This window comes from Megalopta genalis, chromosome 7, assembly GCF_051020955.1.
Source record: "Megalopta genalis isolate 19385.01 chromosome 7, iyMegGena1_principal, whole genome shotgun sequence".
NCBI classification, from domain to species: domain Eukaryota; kingdom Metazoa; phylum Arthropoda; class Insecta; order Hymenoptera; family Halictidae; genus Megalopta; species Megalopta genalis.
This window is the reverse complement of record NC_135019.1, coordinates 10,388,084-10,411,631: the sequence shown is the minus strand read 5'-3', so window position 1 is coordinate 10,411,631 and position 23,548 is coordinate 10,388,084. Positions and strand designations below refer to the sequence as shown.

The 23,548-nt window shown below is 45.2% G+C and overlaps 1 protein-coding gene across 21 annotated transcripts in view; it reads left to right on the top strand.

The window, feature by feature from the left end:
- The window catches only part of LOC117229125 (uncharacterized), a 180,054-nt gene extending 156,793 nt beyond the window's left edge, over positions 1-23,261 (top strand). For all 21 annotated transcript variants that reach the window (XM_076523634.1, XM_076523640.1, XM_076523651.1 and 18 more), the window contains 3 exons: positions 4,546-4,806; positions 7,009-7,271; positions 9,826-23,261. In XM_076523634.1, the coding sequence (XP_076379749.1) occupies positions 4,546-4,806; positions 7,009-7,271; positions 9,826-10,263 (962 nt within the window). In that variant the 3' untranslated portion in view covers positions 10,264-23,261. The remainder of the gene's footprint in view (positions 1-4,545; positions 4,807-7,008; positions 7,272-9,825) is intronic.
- Positions 23,262-23,548: the final 287 nt, after the last annotated feature.

Sequence of the window (23,548 nt, the reverse complement as noted above, 5' to 3'; positions counted from 1 at the left end):
GAAATAACAAGAGAGTCTCCTTTCGCTCGGAACTTCTGTGTTTATCGAACGAAACTGCTACGATCGACGCGTTTGTTGCGGCGATTAACGAATTCCAAGAACATCGGACGGCGACGAGGGGTTGGTTACAAGTGTTGTTTGTTTCACGGGTTCCTTTTAGCCAACTGTGCAAGCGGTATATTCGTTTCGACACACAGCACAAAACAACCGAAACCGATACATTTATGAAAATCCTCCTCGAAACGGAACCCGTACAACCTCCGCAAACACGTTTCACACAGAGACTTCCGGCGCAGGTAAAAAACAGTAATTAATTCGAGGGCTGCGCGATCGATGAGTCAACGAGCCTTCGATCTCGAGTGCCCCGCAAACGACTCACGAGATTCTTCTCGCTTCGATTTATTTTTCTGTCGTTCTTTTTTTATTGCAAAAATCCTGTCGCGATCGATATAAATCGCGTTCATCCCCCGCGGTAGAGAGAGAACAATGCATCCGGCGCGAACGTTTCGGCGCCCTTTGTCAACCTGTTGCGCGACTCGCGTCTCGAACGTCTACTCACACACACATACACACACGCGCACACACAGACAGATACAGTCACGCAGAACACACCTCTGACCGTCTGCCACACCCTAACGATATCTAGTGTTTACTGTCTTCCGCCTTCACTTTGTGTCTCTCTCTATCTTTTCTCTTTCTCTCTCTCTCTCTCTCTCTCTATCTCTGTGTGCGTGTGTGCGCGCGCGCGCGCTCTCGCTCGCTCGCTCGCGTCTCTCTATCTCTCTGTGTAATATGTATACATATATTTATCTGTGCGTGTGTCTCTCTCTCTCCTGCATTCTGAGTACGCTAGTGTACTTCTATCTGGAAAATGCTCTGTGTCCACTCTGTGTAGAAATCCTGGTAAACGTGGCTGGATGGTTTTCCGGTATTATATATATACATGTATATACATATATATATACATACCTGTATCTGCGCTCGATGACTCGATCGCTTTGATTCGTCGCTGGTATAACTGCGACGATCTTTTTGGAACGCCGGCCGGTTGGTCAGCTGGGAACGTTTGCTTTATTTTCTTGGGAGGGGGGGGGGGAGGGGGGATGCTTTTGGACGAGGACCGATATCAATTTCGTCGCTCTGATAGCCAAGGGACAAGTGTTACGCACCGCGAGAGCGTCCATTCTTTCGCTAAATCTAACAGAATTCGCGGTAAATCTTCTACGGAGGGAGGAGGGATTGTTAAACGAAAGATCTGTTTCGAAAAGTGATATGTAAAAAATTAGGATATTTCCAAAAGACTAGTTTCAAGATGCCAATTGGCGCGATTATATGAATAAAAGCTTCGGAAATAATGAGACATTGATAGAAAAAAGACGTTGATATATTTTTATCATTCATTGAAGCTCCTTATTTCAATGCTTTTCATCTCATAAAAGTGATATGTAAAAATTAGGATATTTCCAAAAGACTAGTTTCAAGATGCCAATTGGCGCGATTATATGAATAAAAGCTTCGGAAATGATGAGACATTGATAGAAAAAAGACCTTAATATATTTTTATCATTCATTGAAGCTCCTTATTTCAATGTTTTTCATCTCATAAAAGTGATATGTAAAAATTAGGATATTTCCAAAAGATTAGTTTCAAGATAGCAACTGGCGCGATTATATGAATAAAAGCTTCGAAAATAATAAGACATTGATAAAAAAAAAGACGTCAATATATTTTTATCGTCCATTGATGCTCCTTATTTCAATGTTTTCCATCTCATAAAAGTGATATGTAAAAATTAGGATATTTCCAAAAGATTAGTTTCAAGATAGCAACTGGCGCGATTATATGAATAAAAGCTTCGAAAATAATAAGACATTGATAAAAAAAAAAGACGTCAATATATTTTTATCGTCCATTGATGCTCCTTATTTCAATGTTTTCCATCTCATAAAAGTGATATGTAAAAATTAGGATATTTCCAAAAGACTAGTTTCAAGATGGCAACTGGCGCGTTTATATGAATAAAAGCTTCGGAAATAATGATACATTGATAAAAAAAAAGACGTCGATATATTTTTATCGTCCATTGATACTCCTTATTTCAATGTTTTCCATCTCATAAATCTTCCCTCTCACAGGAGTTTTACGTTCGATCTATCCGTTTTCCGTAGAAGATTTAAACGCGGGACGAGAATTATCATAATCCATGAGCGCCTGAATAATTCGCCTGCTCTCAGCGATAGAGGAAAATGCATCGGTTTTGCTTGAATCTTTAAGGGAAAATTGTTCTTTGTCCTGGAAAACCGAGTTCGGTCGATTCTACCTCGATAAGATCCATAATACATAAGATCCTTATTACGGAATATAAACTTGCAATGTATATTTCTGATATTCTACTGTAATAACCTGGACTATAGGGATCTTTGTTGCTTTTATGCAGGGTGTCCCAGGTTTTAATGTTCAAACTTTGTTAGTGCATTCTATGGCACAAAGTAAGGAAAAAATGTTATGTAAACATAGGTCATATAGAGCTTTATTATAAGTTATAACAAAAATTCAGAATAGAAATAGTAATCAACTTGCTGTTACTGCGAGCATTGGCTTGAATAATACATTTCGAAATGTATTAATAACCATTGTTGACAATACATGATTGACATCGATCGGAGATCTTTTTTTATTTTTTATTTTTTTTTTTAGTTGATTACTCCTCCTATTCTGAATGTTTGTTATAACTTCTTAATAAAGCTCTATATGACCTATGTTTACATAACATTTTTTTCTTACTCTGTGCCATAGAATATACTGACAAAGTTTGAACATTAAAACCTGGGACACCCAGTATAGACAGGACGAGGGGGGCCGGGTTAACTCGAAGTCGGGTAGAAAATTTATTCGACGCGTCGTGCTATAAGCGGTCTAGGGATCTCCGTGAATTTGTACAAGTGGAATGATGAAGACAGAGCGAAATTGAAAGCAGAATCGATGCGTTTAATTCTACCTCCAAATACAGTCAGGACATTCGAGCGTTCCTTTAAAACGTCCCAACTTGCGCAACTATCTAGACCAGTGTTTCTCAACGTAGAATATCTTAGGCAATCTTGGATACTTTTAGGGGCAACTTTACAAATTGAATTCGATTAAATGAAATACATTAATCGTACGAAATTTTCGAGGTCGTCGACGCCATAGTCAAAGCGTCGAACTGCAGTAATTTCACCCAGAAATGTTCGAAGGTCGGGATTGAAATCGACAGATCTGAGAATACTAAGCCGCGATTCCAGTCGGCAATACAGGTGTACATGTTAATGTGAACACATAGTAATGCTAATTTTTTGCCACAATTCGAAGGCAATTCGGAGGCTATATGACACGATTCGAAGGCAATTCAGTGGACGCATGACACGATTGCAAAGGCAATTCGCAGACCATGTGACACGATTCGAAGGCAATTCGGAGACCACGTAACACGATTCGAAGAAACTTTGGAGACTACGTGACACGATTCGAAGGCAATTCGGAGAACATATGACACGATTCGAAGGCAATTCGGAGGACACGTGACACGATTCAAAGGCAATTCGGAGGACACATGATACGATTCGAAGGCAATTCGGAGGCCATATAACATGATTCGAAGACAATTCGGAGGCCATATTACACGATTCTAAAGCAATTCAGAGGTCATATAACACAATTCGATGGCAATTCGGAGGCCACATGCCACGATTCGACGGTCACGTATTTAATACCTATACACGTACAGTAATTTCTTCCTAATTAGCGCTCAGATTGCGCACAAAAATAGAAAATTTGAGAAGAGGAGATACGATTATTATAGTTACCGATTGTCAACAGCTATTAAAACGAGACGCAATATTATAATCGTATCTCCTCTTCCTAAATTGCCCATTTTTGTGCTCAATCTGAGCTCGAATTAGGGAGAAATTACCGTACCTTGTAGCTCCGCGATTTTTCTCGCCTGACTCACACTCAAACAGACCATTTCGTATTATCTCTCGGGAATTCGCATCGCGTGCCGCATCGCGCTCTTCACCGACTCCGTCGACCCTTATCGTCAACATAGCAATAAATTACCCAGACATGGAACCAACACAAGAAAATTCACAGTAACCCGAAATTTGGCATTTCCGGGAGAAATTATACTTCGGAACTTGCTCTATTATTATGCTGGGAAGGGTGCATCGAGATCACCGATGCGTCGGGGTGGGCCAAAAAACGGTTGGGAAACACTGATCTAGACAAACCTGCACCGTCGATATCCGTCAGATGTGACCTTGACCGAAGTTTCAACCGGTATCATTGGCATCGTCGTTCTCGATGCTCGTGCAGAAGAACAGAACGTGCTCGTAAACTGATCGGAAGGGGTTGGTAGACGGTGCGTAACGCTCGCCGGTTAAAGTCGGCTCATAGGGGAAATAACAGCGAGAGGACTCGATGCATCGAGTGCATGCTTCCCTGGGGGGTGGGCGTCCAACTAGAACGGTGTATACCTCGTCGCTAAAAGCCCCGATTAAACGTTCCAGTGACCGCGGAGCCACAGGTGAACGGGGATGCGACCGCCGGAGACTCGAGCGTCGCGTCGACACCGCCGTCGCAGACGCAGCCGTTGTCCGCGACCGCAGCAAGCCCATGGATCGACGACGAGCCGGTGGTGAAAAGCCCCCCGGAGCCGACCAGGGTAAAGTCGCCCGAGCAAATGATCATGCGGTCCCCCGAGCCCGTAAATTGGACGGTGCCGCTGGACACCGGGAAAACGTTCACTGTCACGCAAAACGTCAGAGAAGGTACCGATTTATCCTCATCCCCCTGTTTGGATCGTTTCGAATTTTTAACGAACCTTGAACATTTTGTAGATCGATCTGATTTTTACAGTTTCACGAATTTCCATTCTTCGCAGAGACGCTTAACCTCTTGCCGTACTTTGACGAGTCCAGCTCTCGTCGTGAAAATTTCCAGTAATAACTTAATGAGTATAGATTTGATTATTCTGTCCATTCAAATTGGAATATAATTTTGGAATAAATAATTGGAAGCAAATTCTAATCTCTTGTCGTCACTATTTAAGCGTTCACGTAAATTTAGGCACACGATGAGCATCGATTCTCTTTCCCTTCTAAGGGAAATCGAAAGTTTCCAATCGCAGTAACTGCGATGAAAATGGTATGCCAAGAGGTTAACCCCTTGACACACAATGACAAGTTGGTGTCGTCATTCGTTTCATGTACCACTGTAGACTTTGACGAGTCTAATTCGTCAACAGCTGTTTTCGGCGGAGGCCGAAGTTCATTAGTAGTACAAGAGTGTGTGACACCAGCAGTTGCCTCGGAAAGCGCCAGTCAAATTACTATGATTCGGAATCACGATCATAAATTGCACAGTTCTAATTTGCATAAAGATCCATTGTCTTCGACTTCAGAGTTTGTAGATTCTTCAAGTATTAACCCTTTGTACTCGAAGCTATTTTAAGTCCAAATCCGAAATTGTTTTCTTGATCTGCAATATTTCCATGTTATACAATTTACTATAATTTATGCACATGAAACTGAGTCTTGTGGTCCGTACAGCATTCGGATTGGCAACAGTTTTTAGAATATAAACGAGTCTGATAATCTGCGAATTATTTCGAAATGCGAACAAGTATTTTTAATGGTGCCTCAGAGTCGCCACTCGAGTGCAAAGGGTTAATCCCTTGACATACAATGACGAGTTGGGGTCGTCATTCGTTTCATGCGTCACTGTAGACTTCCACGACTCTAATTCGTCAACAGCTGTTTTCGGTGGACGCCGTGCAGTATATTATTCAGTTGCTTCACTCGTGCGTCGGTTCTGCTTTGTTTACAATGTTCGCGACGCCCCACCCTGCCACCTTCTCGACAGTGCCAATAACAAAGTTGCATCCGCGAATCGGTAATCCAAATTTCAAAATAAAACATTCTCTTCCTCAGCTTGCACGTAACTGTTCAGTCGAAGCAAATTAAATAGTATTTTTCGGGTGCATCAAATTCCGTTTTATTTGTATGTCAAGGGGTTAAGCGTTTAACTTCAACGTCATTTCAAATTTGAAGTACTGTAGATTCCGGTTAATCAGAATAACGCTTGTTTTTTATATTTTTTACTTGAACCTGTAACGAAAATTTAAAAAATGCGTAAATTTAAAAAAACGTAGATCTAGGTAAATTATATGCACACTGAAAATTTCATCGAAATAACCTTGACGTTGTTACAAGCTATAAGCAATTGAAGATTGTGAACATCGAATTTTTTTTACGAATTTAAATTAAAAACAGGTAATTTTTTTTCCATCTTTGAGTGGCTGTAGCTTGACTGTGCGTCAACCGATTTCAATGAAATTTTCAATTCTAAGTTACCGAAATGTATCAAACGCATTTTTTAAATTTTCGCCCAAGGTTCAGATAAAAAAGATAAAAAACGAGTGTCTTTTTATCTTTCGTTATCATTGTATGTAATAGCAAAATTTAAAAAAAAAATGTATGCTGGTCATTGTCCCGTAAACTAAGTCCCATTAACACTTAAAAAAATAAATAAAAATATTCAAGTCGATTAGACCAATTTAAAAAAAGGTTACCGCGTTTTAAAAGATGAACGAATACTTTTTTCCAAGGGTTATATGAGCCGTTTATTTTGAAAGTGGCATAAGTCACTTTTTCAAAAAAATCGAGTTAATGGTAACACTAATTACAATTGAACGGTATCTTTTCATTTAAAAAAAAAAAAAAGAAAATTCAACGTGTCGATGAAATTGATTGAAAAGCACGCATTTAGGACGATAACTTTGGTTTCGTTACCTTTTTCCAGAACAAAGGATCCCCGTAGGGGCACTTACAGGGTCTCTCGAGTAGCCACGAGCCTATCTGGTTCAGTTTACTTTTTCATAGGCCGTGGTATCACGAACAAAGACTTTTCTGAAGGGTTCGTTCTCTTGTTTCGCTTGCTGGAATGAAGCGTTTCGTCTCTTTGTTCGGCAGAACCCCTGACGCGTCCGCATAGCGAGGCAAAGTCATGGGCACCGTCTTCCCTGCCCTCGGCACCCCAGTCAGCCCCGCCGGAGCTCGCGGCTCAGCACAAGTCGCAGCACTCCCAGCACTCCGGGTACAAGTCGCCGGAGAGCGAAAGCATTTCCATCGGCAGCTTCAGCGGTCTGAACGGCCACAAGGACCTGGACTCCGAACGGGACAGCCCGTTCCCCACGAGCGCTCGGGGAGCCAGCACACCCCCTCAGGTTGAAAAGGTGACTTACATGCTCCAGCAAGGCTTCTGGGACTCTCTCGAGTCCCACTGTGTCAACATTGACTTGTGACACAATGACTCGGATAGTCTTGTGTTTGTACATGATACAGTCATTAAGTAAAACATAAACGAACATAATATTGGGTCGTTCTTTCGCGAAGAAATGAAAGCCGATTTTTTTAATGTTACGAGTAAAGGCAAACTTTTCGACATTTTTCTGGTAGCTTTGAAATCTTATTGTTTTACATTTAGAAAAATACTGAATCAAGTGTTTGTTTAACACTCTTACAAAATGAGATTTTTATGAAAAACGAAACAACTTTCCGAACGACACAATAGAAAAGTTACACAAACGCTTCCTATTGTAAAAAGGACACGTATTGATTGATTGAAAATCTTAAATTGATTGAAAAGGTAACCATAGAGGCTATTCCATAATTATGTTACCATCCTGAAAGAAGTGATTCCTGAAATTATTTGAAGAAACTTTTTCCTTGCGGCTCGTTTTTATAGTTAAAAACGAGCCACGAGTTTCGAATAATCGTAGCTCCTCTTTCCATATTTCACAATCCGGAACTATGACGTTCCTGAGATTATTCGAAGTAACTTTTCCCTCAGCGAAAATGCAATCCGCTGCTTCGTTTACGAGTTATTAAGGACAAACAGTGTACAATGAGAGACGAGCTTGGCTGACGCGAGGCGACCGAGCCAATCAGCGGAACTGGGATGCGACCGCTGGCGTCGTTGGCTCGGCCGCCTCGCGCCAGTTGAGCTGAGATTCGACCGCTCGACCGCTGGCGCCGTTGGCTCGGCCGCCTCGCGCTAGCTGATCTGGAATTCGACCGGTCGACCGCCTAGGGCCGTTGACTCAAACAAAATAAACGAAAAACGCTGGCCAACGAGAGTAGAGCTCGGCTGGCGCGAGGCGGCCGAATGAGCGCAGGAAGCCCAGTTCCGCCAACTGATCTCGTCTCTCATTGGTCAGTGTTTTTCGTTAATAATTCGCGTAAAGAAAGCCGCGGATTGCATTTTCGCTAAGGAAAAAGTTACTTCTAATTACCTGAGGAATCACCCCTTTCCGGGTGGTAACATAATTATGGGACAGCCTGCACATATACAATAGGTCGATTCGTTTTCGAAGTCGAATTTGAAACAATCCTCAATGTTTCGGAATTAGAGCGCTGCGTTATCGAAAGCTAGCCGCGATTTCCCATTGATCGACAACTCTTGATGACGATTTCGACAAGCCAATATTTTCTCTGACCCATCATAAATGAAACATAGACGCTGCCGGGAACGAAAAGGAGTACTCGATCGTGGAACTACTTCACAATTCGCGGAAATCTCGGCGCTTTATTGCCAGCACGAGCGCGCGTTTGCGTCGATCGGATAGATCCTTGATAAACGACGATCGTACGCGGCGCTATGAATCGAAAAACGTGCCGCGCCGCGATTTTTATACTGCGAAACTTTCTACCGCGCGGTCGCGGTTACGTTTTCCGCCGCTACCGTTTCTCCTCGCGTACCGGCTTCAAGGATACGCCGCGGCAACCTTGATCCATTTGTTGGTTCGCCTCGGCTCGGTAGCGGCGGCTCGAACTTGACGCGAGACGGATGGCACGGGGAAACGAGGAAACTTTTCGATCGCGGCTCAATGCCCCTCGCGGTCGGAGCGTCTTGGAATTCGATTCTCCCGTTCGTGACTTCCGGTGTCCCTGGCGAACGCTGCCGGCTCCACCCCGAAGGACCGACCGTTCCGCGAATGTTCGTCCGGTTCGATCCCAAGAAAAAGTGTCGTTTACTTCGGCTCGCGCCGCTGAATAATAACGACAACGCTCCTTATTATTGGTTTCAATTTGTTTCCTCCGTACGACCGACTTGCTTTTATTGCTCTTTATTGATTGCGTTTATCTGTACTTTAATTGGTCTTTCCTCTTTTCTACGTACTCCGCTTATCTGGTACTTCGTTCATCTTTATTTTTTTGTTTACCGGATTCTCGGTGCGCTATTAATTATGGAACGATGGTGCGCGGTCATGTTATTTGCGCGGTGGTTGCCGACGATCGATCCGGAGACGCGCTTCAAAACACTTAGAAACGAAGTTCTTATCAACATTAAACATTGTAAACAATCTGTTTAGATTCTCTTCTATTTTGCATTTGCGGCAAATAATTCGGTGGGATGCCGCTGCCGTAAATGGACGGAAAATTTTATGCACTCGTGGAAACATTTAATAGTCGCGGCTTTATTCTACGCTGTCACGCTCGGGTCAAAGTGTCCCATTTTTCTTACGATAAGGTGATATCGTCGCGAGAAGAGTGAAATTAATAATTAATTCAATACACATTGGAAGTAGTGAGACATCTAGTTCTAGTAAACGAAACGATGTTCTAGAATGCTCGAATTTGATCCTGAATATTTTTATTACCATCGTAACGAAAACGCTCCTTATTATCGCTTTCCTCGAAGAAGAATAACGGAAGTGTTAACGAAGTCCACTCCGATTTCACATAGAACCGAATCACGTATAGTGATACCGAATCGTGAATTTTCAGGAATCGGGCGGCGCAGAGGAGTCGAAGGCGGATCCCCGGCCGGAGCCATCGATAAAGCCGGTGGTCGGGACGAATTTAAGATGCCTGGAGGACCCGGGTTTCGAGTACGACAGAAAGAAGGACGTCAGCCAAGCGACAACGACGGCGACGATGACGACCCCGTCGTCGTCGACGGCCCCGCAGCCGGGCTACCGTATCTTAGAAGCGGAATCACCGCAGGCTGCGACCGGTAGCAGCAGCGGCGGCGGCAGCAGCGGCGCCGGCGGTGGAGGCAGCGGAGGCGGGGTCGTAGGCAGCAGCGTGGGTGGTTATCATGTCCTTGAAGCGCCGACGGTGGTGCCAGGCTCGGCGCAGCGTTCGGCAGCGAGCGAGGTGCTGGAGAAGGCGCGAAACCGCTTCGACAAGTTCTGGGGGAAGGGCAGCGGTTCCGAGAATTAGAGCGAGAGCTCGCGCGGGGAACAAGCAGTGACGTCCTCGGGACCGGAGGAATGGAGGAGGTTGGAGGAGGGATAGATGGACGGAGGAACAGGTGACTAAACGAAAACAAGAAAAGAACAGAAAACGATCCGAGGTTCCTGTGCAAGCTTCTTTCGTGGTTCGTCTGCCCCCGTCCCTGACGATCGAGCTCGCTCTCCGCCGTCGGGGACGAGGCATCACGCTGGCTCCTCTCCTCCCCGTCTCTTTTGCCTTCGTTGACGCGGCCCCCCACCGACACCGGAAGTCGACGGCGCGATTTAACCATCCGCGCGCAGGGCGAAGCGAGGAATCGGAGGAGGTTGGAGGATCACCGTTGAAGGAGGAGGAGGAGAAGGAGGAGGAGGAGAGAGAGGGTTTTTATAAGGACGCTTCTTCGACCTGCTGAAGAAGGTCGGGTCCTCCGAGGAGGACAGGGAAGACGGTGCGTGCAGGCAACGCGTCGGTCTCGTGCCAGCTCTCGAGGAACCGCACGAAGGACGCCAAGATCGTCGGAGCGACTCGAGAAGGTCCTTCGACCGGATGCGATTCTTCGAGGGACGAGACGAAGAGGTGATCGTGTTGGATGGGGATCGAACCGGGCGACGTACACGGACACACGCGGATCGCTCTCTACACGTACACAAGAGTCAAAACGGAGAGGAAAGGAGACAGACGGACGGACAGACAGACGGACGGACGGACGGACAAACGGACGACGCATAGACAAAAAAGGATGCCATGCGGTACATACATAGAGAGACACGCACCTAGACGTACACACGCGAGTCAGTAATGTTTCTAGGATATTCAAGTGATCTCAAGGGATCCGCCGTAGTTAAGCCCGAATTCTTTTTCCATTGATAAAAAGTGAATAAAACGAGGAAAAACGAGAAAAAAAAATTGAAAAAAAGAAGTCAAGAGAGGAAGATAGAGGAGAAGAAGAAAGAGAGAGAGCGAGAGAGAGGGAGAAAGAGAGAGAGAGAGAGAGAGAGAGAGAGAGAGAGAGGAGGATGGTATAATACGATGACGAGACACAGCGAGCAGCGTGTCGAATCGCGTGGAAACAAGGTACGGCTTGTCGCTATAAATACAAGGGGGAAGGATGACATAGCCTTCAGCCGCTTTCGTGCGTTTTATATAAGTCTATATACGGAAAACAATTATACACGTCTACACCGTATGAACGTATACATTATCGGTATCGCACTCGCGGATCATGTGATCGCGGCGCTCTCGACGACCTCCGTTTAATCGATCCTCGATGGCAATTAGAAACGGTGAGCGAAACGAAACGAAACGAAACGAAACAGGAAAAAGAGAGAACACGTCGAAGAGTGACGTCGTCGACGGCGCCGCGAAAAGATTCGTTTCTTTCGAAGTTCGCCGGCCCGGAGACCGAGAACCATTCCATTCCTAAGCGCCCTAACGTTGCCAGAGACACCGGAGACAAATTAGGAACAACCGTTGTTGCGATCTTCGTGTAAAGAGTTTTAAAAAACCGAGTCTTATCGAGGGAAAAAAATAAAAGAGGATTCTCCGAGCTCTCTTAAGTCTGTTATATTTTCGGCCGATTAACGTCCCTTAAAAGTGAACGATTCAAGGGTTGCTAGAGATAAAAAAAAGCATTTACTTACGAATAAGAATGTTCCGTGATCGCTTTGACTTTGGAAATCCATTTTCTATTTTATCACCGCGACTGGTAGCGCGAATCGTTTCATTAAATTATCACACGATCACTTTTGTAACTTATCGATCATTTGTACGTGTACAATATTCTGCAGTATAATAGGCACCGTTTTCTATTAATTAACTTCTATTCTAGACGTGAGAATTCTTCCTAGAACTCCATGCATCGAGTCATTTCTTTCCAACGACTATCTTTTTTTTCCGAAACGGTTACATCTACCGAACCAAAATTGATTCTTCGGCATCAATCTTGAAGACCCAAGAGAGACAATAACTAATTTGTTCGTCGTACTCTAGCTGATAGAAGTAACGTAAATCCTAATGTTTTATAACCGACGAGCTCGAGAAACCTTCTACTGGTAATTCCCAGACTCAGTCTCTTCGAGATGAAAAAAAAAGAAACTAAAGTCCACGCGATCGGGTGGCTTCTCTTCGGGGTGTCTCTGGGTAACGAGGAAGAGGCGCCGGTACCTTCCCTCGAGCACCGGCGAACCGGATACCAACCGAGCAGCAAGTGGTACGAATTACTGTAGTGAGGCGTAGTGTTTGTTTTTTCACACGTGACGCGATTGTAGTTCGCGAAGGAACCGACACGGGAACCGGAAGCTGAGGAACACAGAGGAGCCCGCTGAATTTATCCTCCTCCCCTCGGCTACGATCGAGCCCGAGAAATCAGTGCGGAAACAAACGCGTTTGCCTCGCGTGATCAACGACCGAAACTTGGTGCTAGTCTGCGATTATGTTACGCTCTCGAGTGTTTATCTCGCGAATAACGAGAGAAAGAATGTTTGCCGAACCAGGCTCGAGAGTCGCGTGTACTTGGATCTATGTATACAGGAATCGTCCGAATTACTATCCTCCTGCTGAAAAAGCACCGCTAAGATGAAAATCCATTTCTTGAAGAGAACGAAACGATTTAGCCCTTTGCGCTCGAAGCCATTTCAACTGTAAATCTAAAATGATTTGTCCGACCTACGCTGTCTCTATTTTATAGGACAGAGCGCATTTTCGAAAATGTACCATCCCCGTCGAAACTGTGCCCCTCGCGCCACCATTTCTTTGACATCGATTAGCGCTTGTTCGATAGCCGGCTGAGAAATATTAACTCTTTGCACTCGAAGCCGCTTTAACTGTAAATCTGAAATAATTTTTCTGAACTATGCTGTCTCTATTTTATATGATAGAGCGCATTTTCGAAACTGTGCCTCTCGCGCCACCATTTCTTTGACAAATGCGATCGATTAGCGCTTGTTCGATAGCCGGCTGAGAAATATTAACCCTTCGCACTCGAAGCCATTTTAACAGTAAACCTAAAATGATTTTTCCGACCTACGCTGTCTCTATTTTATATGACATAGCGCATTTTACGCTTGTAAAATTGAGTCTTGCGACTTATACAACAGTTATGCTTTCAACAATTTTTCAAATCTAAATTTTTCTGATGTATAAATTATTTTGAAATGCGATATAAACATATTTTAGTGGCGCCTCGGAGTCACCACTCGAGCGCAAAGGGTTAGTATCTTGCCTGATTTATTACGTACCTCTGAGTAACATTCCATTTGCGATATAAGCCCATAAAGAACAATAATGTGTCAGAAACAGGAATGTTCAAAACGCAACTTGCTCTCTATCGCTAAATTGTATCAGATACCATACATTGTTCCGAAGAAATTGCACAAATCGAACGTCTCAATTAACATGCTGCGAGAAAAAATAATGCATGGATCAACATCTCGACTATAGTAACGTATACAATTAGTAACAATAATTATAATAACAACATTCGGATAACCGTTGTTCCGTATCGATTTTTACGAGGATGGTGTTGAATCGAGTATAGTAATTCGAGCGATTTCGTCGGAGGAGATAATACGAGCGAACAGGAGAATACCGAATGGCGTATCTCCGGACAAAATGGCGTTGCTCAAAGGACGAAAGTAGCGAGAGGAGGGGAGACGAACGCAAACAAAGAGAGATCCTTAGCGAGGACCTTGGACAGAGGAGAGGCCGTCGCGCCTCGTACGGAAAGGCGCGACGGTTACGGAGTAGAGAACGGGAAAGAGGAGAACGGGGCAGAAAGGAGAAAACCGAGAGACGACGGAGCTTTTTCTCTCTTTCACGCGCGCATTTGGTACACACCGGTACACCACACTCCATCCAGATCCACGTCCAAGAGTCAACCAACCGTAGTGAAGCAGTTATAACGATAACGATTAACGATAACTCTAATAATTAAAGAAACATCGCTAAGGGAATAAAAAAAAGAGGAAGAAGAAGACGAAGAAGAAGAAGAAGAAGAAGAAGAATTCAGAAAAACGTAAAAAAAGAAGAGGAAGAAGAAGAAGAATAAAAGAACACTCGATACAAGCGAATCACAGATGCGAACGACTGACGAGGGACTCGACGACGATTACCGGTACGCGGGGGATCGTCGGGATTTCGTGAAGATTTCGAAAGATCGTGGATCAATTGATCCGAGAACCGTGCTGCTAGGCCTGCCAAGGCCAGGATGGCCGATCGGTAGCGAGGGCGGGTCTCGATCGCATAAATCTCAGCTGGTGTGATCCGCGTTCGAGCTCTCGTTTCTCGTCGGGGATCGACGCGAGCCTCCCGAGGGAAAAATTTTAATACTGTTCCTACGCCTCGTTGTTATTCGTTCTCTCTTTTCCACCCGGGGAAGAGACAGTCCCGACAACCGGAAGCGTCCGGGCTCGACCTCGGCACCGATTGGCCCGTTAAACGCGGTCGTTGAACGACACAGGACCGGCTGCATCCCGAGATATCTACTATCTTCTTCCTTCTACTTCCGTTTCGACCCGCCTCCAACTTGCTCCCTCGACCTCCACGCTGCTCAACTTCCGCCACGTGTTCCGCGACAGGCGTAATTTTCGTTTTTTTGAAAAACAATTTCCGGTGCTCGATCGACGGTGGCCCGGCTGACGAAGTACGGCGATGTCTCTCCAATTGACGCTTCGATCGCGCACGAAAATGGACCATTTGGGAAGAGGAGACGCGATTGTTCGAGCTTCGCGGTTTGTTTTTATAGTCGCGAAATTGTCCACGATTATAATAAACGAGCCGCAAGGTTAAAATAATCGTGTCTCCACTTTCCAAATTGTCCATTTTCGTGGGCAATCCGAGCGTCAGTAAGGGAGACATTACTGTGATCGATCCGTCAGGCTCGGCGGTTTACTCCGGCAGCGTGGAGGTATTTTTTCTCCCCTCCCCTTCGAGATTAGGAGCGCGACTAATTAGGTCCTGCTTACACCGATCCGTTTGATTCGCGTCGGAAACAAATCGCCGGATATGGAGGGACCGTGAGAAGCGATCGGAGGAGTCTCTAGCTTTAATTCGATGTATAGTTTATTCGTGACACGCATCCGCGCAGCGGCGGATCCTTCGAACGGTTGACCAGTGTCCATGTTGTAACCGATCGGACGCATATACCGATTGCCCGTTGTCATTGTTCGTTAGTCGGTTTTTTGTAAACGATTGTCGTATGATCCAGCTAGAAGGTCCGCCTCTGCGTCTCCTAACTGCGCTTCGGGGTAACGATGCAGTCGGTTGGCCGACCAATGACAAGGTTTTAATTCTAATCGAATTAGATCTCTTCCTTCTTTGAACCAGGGGCCTAAATTCACTATCGCCATAACTGTAGATCCGCATGGATTATCAAAATTAATCGAATTCTATTATATATACTGAGGTCAATGATTACGAGCATAACAAACGCGTAAAAATACACAATCTAATTGTGCGTGTTTTATTGTACGGGTTTGTCGATTTTGGGGACTTCCAAGGTCCTAGCTGGCGGCAAGGACCCTCGTTTGCTTGATCATCTTTCGATATGATCTACTTTGAAATTTTAACAGTGAATTGCTTATAAACTGAATTGCTTTAAATTGCTTTAAATTGCTTTAAAATATATTCCATAAAATATATTGAAGCAATTTTAAATAAATTGCTTTAACACGTTGAACACCGCGTCACCCATATCTGGGTGACGGCTATGTTTTGGCAGTCTTCTACTAACAAATTATACTTATATTAAAATTTGTTTCTACAATATTATAATATTTTATTAGTTACGATGGAATTCGTTAAAACATTTTAAACGTAATTGGAGTGACTCTGGACACTCAGGACAATACATTTATATATATATTTTTTTAATATATTTTTTTTTTGCTTCGTGGCGCCGGGAGAAACTCTACCGATTTACGCTGGGCGTTCAACGCGTCAACCGAATATAAGGTGCGCGGAAATATAGAAAATTCGATGGAACGTTTTTATTAATTAGTTCGACGAACGACTGCATCGTCGGCCGCGCGAGCGCACGAGACTATGGAATCTGTAATTCGGGGCAAAAAAGAAAAAAAGGAAGTGTCGCCGACAAATTTTGTCCGGCAAGTACAGAATTTTCGGTTTAGCGAACGCGTATCGAATATCGAAGGCTGTTTTCAACGCGTTTACCACACACCCTCCGCTCCTTGGTAAACGCGATCTATTGTGATAAGTGTTGAATTATTATCGCAGCCGACTGTGTTCCCGCCGCGATAACGCATTGCGCGGGACGGTCGGAGGCAGACAGGAGCAACGAAATTGTTGCGAGAGTTCAGAGATTATTTGCGGGACGATTCACTCGGGACAGTGGCGGAGAGCGCGATCCATCGATCTACGATCGCTGATCCGATCGTTACGCGAGCAGACGTTGTCGCGCGAATTGTTATCGGCGGACTGCGGATTCGTTTGAGTTCATCGGTGGCTCCCAACTTGTTCAAATCGCGTGTTCATCTGTTTTTCGAAGATCGTTGATAATTTTCTAATTTGAAGTATTCGTTCGAGAGAGAGAAAGAGAAAAGCGAGAGAGCGAGAGAGCGAGATAGCAATTTTATCGTGGGGCCCTGAGTTCCTAGATCTGCGGCGCAAGTTGGGAGCTCTTGGCAGAGATCGATCAAAGCTGCGACGAATCAAAATCTGGCGAACGGTTCGCGAAAGCTTGTAAACCCGATTCGAGGGCGCGCAGACGCGGCCGATAATTATTCTGTGTGCATTCTCCGGCGTTTTTTCTAGCCGTATTAAACATTTCCACGGGCTTTTGATCGATCGTTCAATTTCCGTTCGTGCAACCGGGTCGTACGCCGCGAATAAAAATCGCAACACCAAGAAAAAACGGCAACGGTAGAAACCGAAGATCGCGCTTGAGAGAGCACGCTTGTTAGGAGTTATGTATCTGCGAATCGCCTGCTTTTGCAATCATTGTTACAAATTCCGTGCAGAGGAACGGCCCGGGGAACCGGTCCGAATCGGTACGAATCTGTTCTTGGCGTTCCGAGATTTTTATTTACACGCTGAAACGAAATTCTTTTCTCCTCGTTGATCGATCGACATGCAGCGACTGTGATACATTCCCGCAGAGAACGCGCGAGTTTTCTAAAAAAGAAAAACAGAAAAAAACATTCCGCAGTCTAAATGTTTAGATCGCGACGCCGACCAAGGCGCGCGGATCGTTCCATGTAAACACAATGGTGCCCGTGGGTGGCACGTCGTCGTCGACGGCGCACGTACGATTGTTACACCGTGCACAGTTTTAAGGGGAGGGAGTCTCGTGCGCCACCGATTCGACGAATTTCGCCGATCGTGCGAATCGATCGCCCCTGAATTTTGTTTCTTGTTGAACGACAGAGGAGAACTGTGCGCAGAGATGGGCAATCGGCTGTAATCTTTACCCCGGTGCGAGATGAACCACCGGTGGTCGATTATTATCAATCCCACGAATCCATCGCAACCTCGACGATCTTTATTTTCCAACAATACTGGTTTTCACATCGTTTCGCGATCTGGCGTCACGCGAACGCCTTTTAATCTTAAGGTTTAGTTTCTAAATCGGTGTTCGCTTTTACGCTAAAAAAAAAAAATGATACTTCGTTAGAGAATTGTAAACGATGTTTAAAAACGAAAATGGAAGAAGAGAAAAAACACAAAAAAAAACATAAGGCGAAATGCACAAACATTTCCTGCATAATAGACGAACTGCAAGTTTGGACTTGATGGTGAATGCGACCGGGCAACGAAAGTATTCGAATGTAGGATAATCATAAATTATTATCGCTAATGTTACTGTTACTATTATGACGTATTTATTGCGCAATAATTTAATGTAAACTTTATTCGCATTTACATAGTTTATACGATATCGTGCGACGGCGACGCGCACCATTGAAACGACCTTTCGACCCTCGTGCATCGGTCGATCGTCGCGTATCAATATTTCGTCGCTTTGTTTAGGTCGGACACCCCCCGACGGGTGTTCGATTCGATTCGAGACGATTTCTGTAACAGTAAGTTTGCTTTCGGATTTCTCGCGTTCGCTGTGCCGCGCGTCGCGCGCGATTATTCATGGTTCACGATCGACATCGACGCGCGATTATCAACCCTTTGCGGACAAAGCCGCTCGACGGACGAGCGTCGCTGTGGACGACAGGTATTGGATACCAAATAAAAATGTTAAATTAAAATATTATATAAAATATGTGCAGAACTTTGCTGGTTTCTTTGGTAGCGACACTGAAAGACTGACTCAGCAAACTGAAATTCGTTCTACGAACCTACGGTTAAATTAATAAATTTATATTAATAATTAACACTATGCCGTCCGCAGATCTTAGATATGATTCTTTCGTGTGACGGCCGGCATAATAGCTTGGAAATGTTAGATTTTAACAAAAATTTCGAAGATGGCGGTAATATAAATTCCTAAAATTAAGATAAGTCGTCCAAGAATTTTCGTGCTTAATTCTTAGTTAAATAAGCACAATGCTGTAGTTAGTTTGCTGCCTTTTAACACCCGAGAAATATATTTCAAATGTTATTTCAGTTTTTTAAAAATGCCACCGGCATACAACAGATAGTTTTTGCATGGCACCGGCGTGGTGCCACCGGACGGCATAGCGTTAATAAATGAATAAAAAAATAAAAATAAAACGGTGAAAAGACTTGGGCGGCTATTTGCCGACACTCGTCCGCAACGGTGAAAAGACTTGGGCGGCTATTCGCCGGCACTCGTCCGCGAAGGGTTAAAACCAGCGGCAAACGCGCGGATAGCGAACGCGTTGAATCGGCCCAAAGGGATGCACGAGGGTGAACAGCCGAACCGAATGCGAAATTATTAGGCTGGCCAAAATTGTGCACGCGCCGCGGGCATTGGATCGTGCGAGACTGTAGCAACGCGAATTGCGAACAGTCGATTATACGATATAGGATCCCGTTGTTCGAATGCTTTCGTTACTGCACCTGGAGTCTCGAAAGGGTTTAGGCATCAGGACGGAACCGTCTCGGCTAAATATTCCGATCATTGTACCGACGCGTTTTAATCGAACGAGTGTCGTGCCCATCTCTGAGAAACACGCGACCGGGGACCGGTTTTAGAGGAACAGCTTGGTGTAAGCGACGAAGCAGAAGCCGAGAGTCCGACGAAGCACCTCGCAGAAGCTTACACTGCCCATCTGAATTTCGAAGCTGATTCCAGCTGTGATTTCCAGAACGTCGTTACCGGGAAACGCGAAACCATGCGAATGTTCTTTCTGCGAACGATTTAGAAACCCGTGTGTAGAAAAGGCCGCGGCACATTTCGAAGTACATATACGCTGCGTGTATGTGTGTGTGTTCCTGTTTCCGAGACACCAAAAAAAAAAAAAGAAAAACGTTGTACCGGGAAGTAGCCGACACAACCGGGACGAGAGCACACTCATCCCCTTAAATTAGTATCCTCGTCGACGAACATGATCTAACGAGTTCCGCGAGATCGGAGAGCGGCCTTTCGTTGTTTGTCCGGTCGGGGCGCTTGTCTCTCGCGCGTCGTCGATTTCGATGGTATTCAACCGTGATCTCTGACGAAAGCGTGAATAACAAATTAACGCGAAACGAGCCGAAACGGTTTAACCGTTCGAGTCCCAGGGATTATTCGGGAAACACGGTCGGAAAATGCCGAACAGCGTGATAGCGCTTGTCTTAATTGATTGCGAAGAGAACCGAGCGGCGCGATGGCGCTCGTCGAGATCGACAAACGAAACGAAAAAATAGAACAATGAAAAAAGCAGCAGCTATGCGATGTACCTGCGTCGCTAAAATTTGATCGCGACACGAGATCTGACACAGCGCGATCGCGCTGCTTGAGACTCGAACGGTTAAAAGATTTGAACGATGACTTCATGTTTCGAAAAGAAAAGAAATGTAAGGCAATTGCCGATACACTGGTTCTCTTTTTCTCCTTGAAATTGTTGCGAAAGCGTCGCTGATCTGAAGATGAATTGATCGAGAGAAACGTTAAGTTATAGAGAAAATGATAAACTTAATTTTCTGCGACCGTCGCCTTTCGAGGTTGTTCAAATAATAATTTCCACTTAGTAACCCCTCGCCGTACTTCAACGAGTCAGACTCGTTAATGCAGATTTCTAGTAATATCCTATTAAATACCAATGTTATTCCGGTTTCTTTTTCAGCCGGAATAAAATTATGTCCTCTTGCGATGAATATTTTAATCGTCGCAGTGAATGTGGACACGCGATAAATATAAATTTTCTTCTTTTGTTCGAAGAAATTATTACAATTGAAAATGTTCTTATCGTTTTAATTGTGAAGAAAATGGTACGGCAAGGGGTTGATTACCAACAAGGTCTCGATAAAGTCCTCTGAGGACCTTCGGAAGGAATTCCAATGACAAAGGGTTAAAAAAAGGGAACCCGGCGCGGAACGTTTCATCGAAATCGCGTGTCGCGCGCGAAAGGCGTTCCCCGACGACGGAAATCCGGAGACGCAGAGAGGAAAGGCTTGGAAGAATGGATCAATAGCCGCGTTCGTGTATTCCCCCCCGACTGGTAGCAGCTCGATCACGATTTTACCGTACTTTTCCAGCGTTTCCTTCTTGAACCGCTGTCTCTCACCTGTTCGTGTTCCAAGCCTTTTTCTCGTCCACACCTTGGATCACTGGAGGTGATCAAGTCCGAGGTGCGAAGTTGCGCGAGACCATCCAGAGCAACGGGCCTTAAGCTGAGAAAAAGAAAAGTCAGAAAAAAAATGCTAAACGAAAAAAAGTAAATAAAATAAATAAATAAATAATAGAAGAGCGGCAGAGACCCGCGGGAACGTGCTGGCCACGTTCTCCGAGCACGCACGCGTGCGTGGGCGTGGGCGCGTGCGCGCGCGCGCGCATTTTCTATCCGACGACACGAGAAAAGGCGGAGAGCGAAGCACGAGGAAACGTCGAACCCTTGCGGAAAGATCTAAGACGATCCAGGATGGTCGATGGCCAGCTTAGATCGTCCGAGCACGATCTTTCCGTGCGCGCGAGAACACGCTCGACAATTTCGATTTTTCTCTCCCAGCGCAGCACCGTTTTTTCGTTTCGATTCTAATCAACCACGAGCCTCGAACACGGCCGATCGTGTTCGATCGGCGAGCACGATCCACAGCGTGGACCGATCCGGATGAACGACGCGACCGACCGATCGTTGATCTGCGCTCGCGCGTCCACCGAAAAACTCCCGTGGTTCTCCCTCGTCGGCGTCCGTTACGTCGAGACATTATCGAGAGCAGCGTGCTGATTGTCCGAATCAACAATACCAATCCAGCTTAGAATCGATCGGAGACGCTAACGAGGGAAAGCTGACTTCCGCTGACCCGGACTCTAACCCTTTGACGGTCGCGTTGCCGTAGCCGTCGAGAATAACATCGTACGCCTGCAGGCGTCATCGGTACACGGTGACAGATCGAAGGCTTAGCGGCGATGTATCCGATCAAAGGCAACCTGGCGACCTGGCAATCGCGATAGTCGCTTCGTAAATGCATCGACGTTGGAGAGCAAAGGGTTGTCGAGACATGGACGGTTTTCTTCCTTGATTCTTTCATTGGTTAATCCTGATCGATGAGTCGCGCCCAAGATGAAGTGGACAAGAGTAAAAATTATTGCAGTGCCAGAAAGGCTGAATGAAAGCGCAGAAACGAAGCGACTATCGTAATTGTTCCGCAATCGGTACATGGTGACAGATCGAAGGCTTAGCGGCGATGTATCCGATCAAAGGCGACCTGGCGACCTGGCAATCACGATAGTCGCTTCGTAAATGCATCGATATTGGAGAGCAAAGGGTTGTCGAGACATGGACGGTTTTCTTCCTTGATTCTCTCATTGGTTAATCCTGATCGATGAGTCGCGCCCAAGACAACGGGGACAAGAGTGAAAATTGTTGCAGTGCCAGAAAGGCCGAATGAAAGCGCAGAAACGAAGCGACTATCGTAATTGTAATAATTCCCGCAATCGCGTCGTCCGCGAGCTAAAAATCTTACGGTAGTTTCGCGTCGCGCGCGAGCGCAGCGTCAATCTCGTGGAGACAATCCGGTCGGGGGAGGATCGTTTCTCGTATTCGCGACGAAAACTGAATAAAAAAAAAGAAAGAAAAAATGTGACCGACACCGAGTGGGACTAAATAATGTTCGGGGTTTCGCCTGTATTCTCGCCTCAGTCTTTAATGCCTACTTATACATAGATAGGTCGTGCTATATTAAATTGCGACGATTATATACAAAGTATATATACACAAATATATCTATATACATTATACGTAAAATATATTATTGAAGAGGAACGATGGGCGGCCGGAGTGAAACTGACGTTCGAACAACGACGGTTAATTTGAGGCGACAAAATACAGAATTAACGAACAGGGACGAATACGGGGAGACGGGTAGGGTTGGGGAGGGGAGGGGAGGGGACAGTCGGGGGCTCGTTTCGGGATACGGGGATCGAAGGGAATGGGAGAGAAGCTGCGTTTCGGGGGACCGATCGCGGTTCGAGATCCAGCGACGAGGGGGTGCGGCGATGTTAGCTTCGATACAACGAAACGCCGGATAGGGACGATCGCCTCGTAAAGAATGTTTTCTTCTTCGCAGCGATTCGAGCAGGCTCGCAGAATTCGTCGGTGTAGAGAAATCAAATAATCCTCGGGATCGGAAACAGGCGTATTCTCTCTCGTGTCTCGCGAGCACGCTGCGCCGACGATTGGATCGAGCGAGCGAGGATCGAGAGGGTGGTCGCTAGGATTCACGGGATCTACGTATTAGCTGGTCGATGCATACGAAATGTAGGTTTCTCAGACGTAACTTTAACCACGCTTTATGTCGCCAATCATCGTATCTTTAATCGAAGTAACGTTTCCCACGCGGCGCTGTACACTTTTATCCAACGATCAATCGATTTCAGTGTCCTGGATTTATAAAATAAATAAAGTTGAAAACAACCCCCTGGGATGCCTGTTCAACGATACTGCGACACCTCACGAAGATACGGTACTCTCTCCCTATATAGTTTGCTTCCGAACACGGTTAAATTCTCCCTAATCGATGCTCAGATTTTGCACGAAAATGGACAATTTCGGAAGAGGAGAATAATCATTATGAATGACCTTATGAATGACTATTATTAGTCTATTAATAGTCTATTATAAATATATAATATATAATATATATTTATATATTCTATTATATTGCGGCTCGTTTTTATAGTTGACTATAAAAAGTTGGTAAC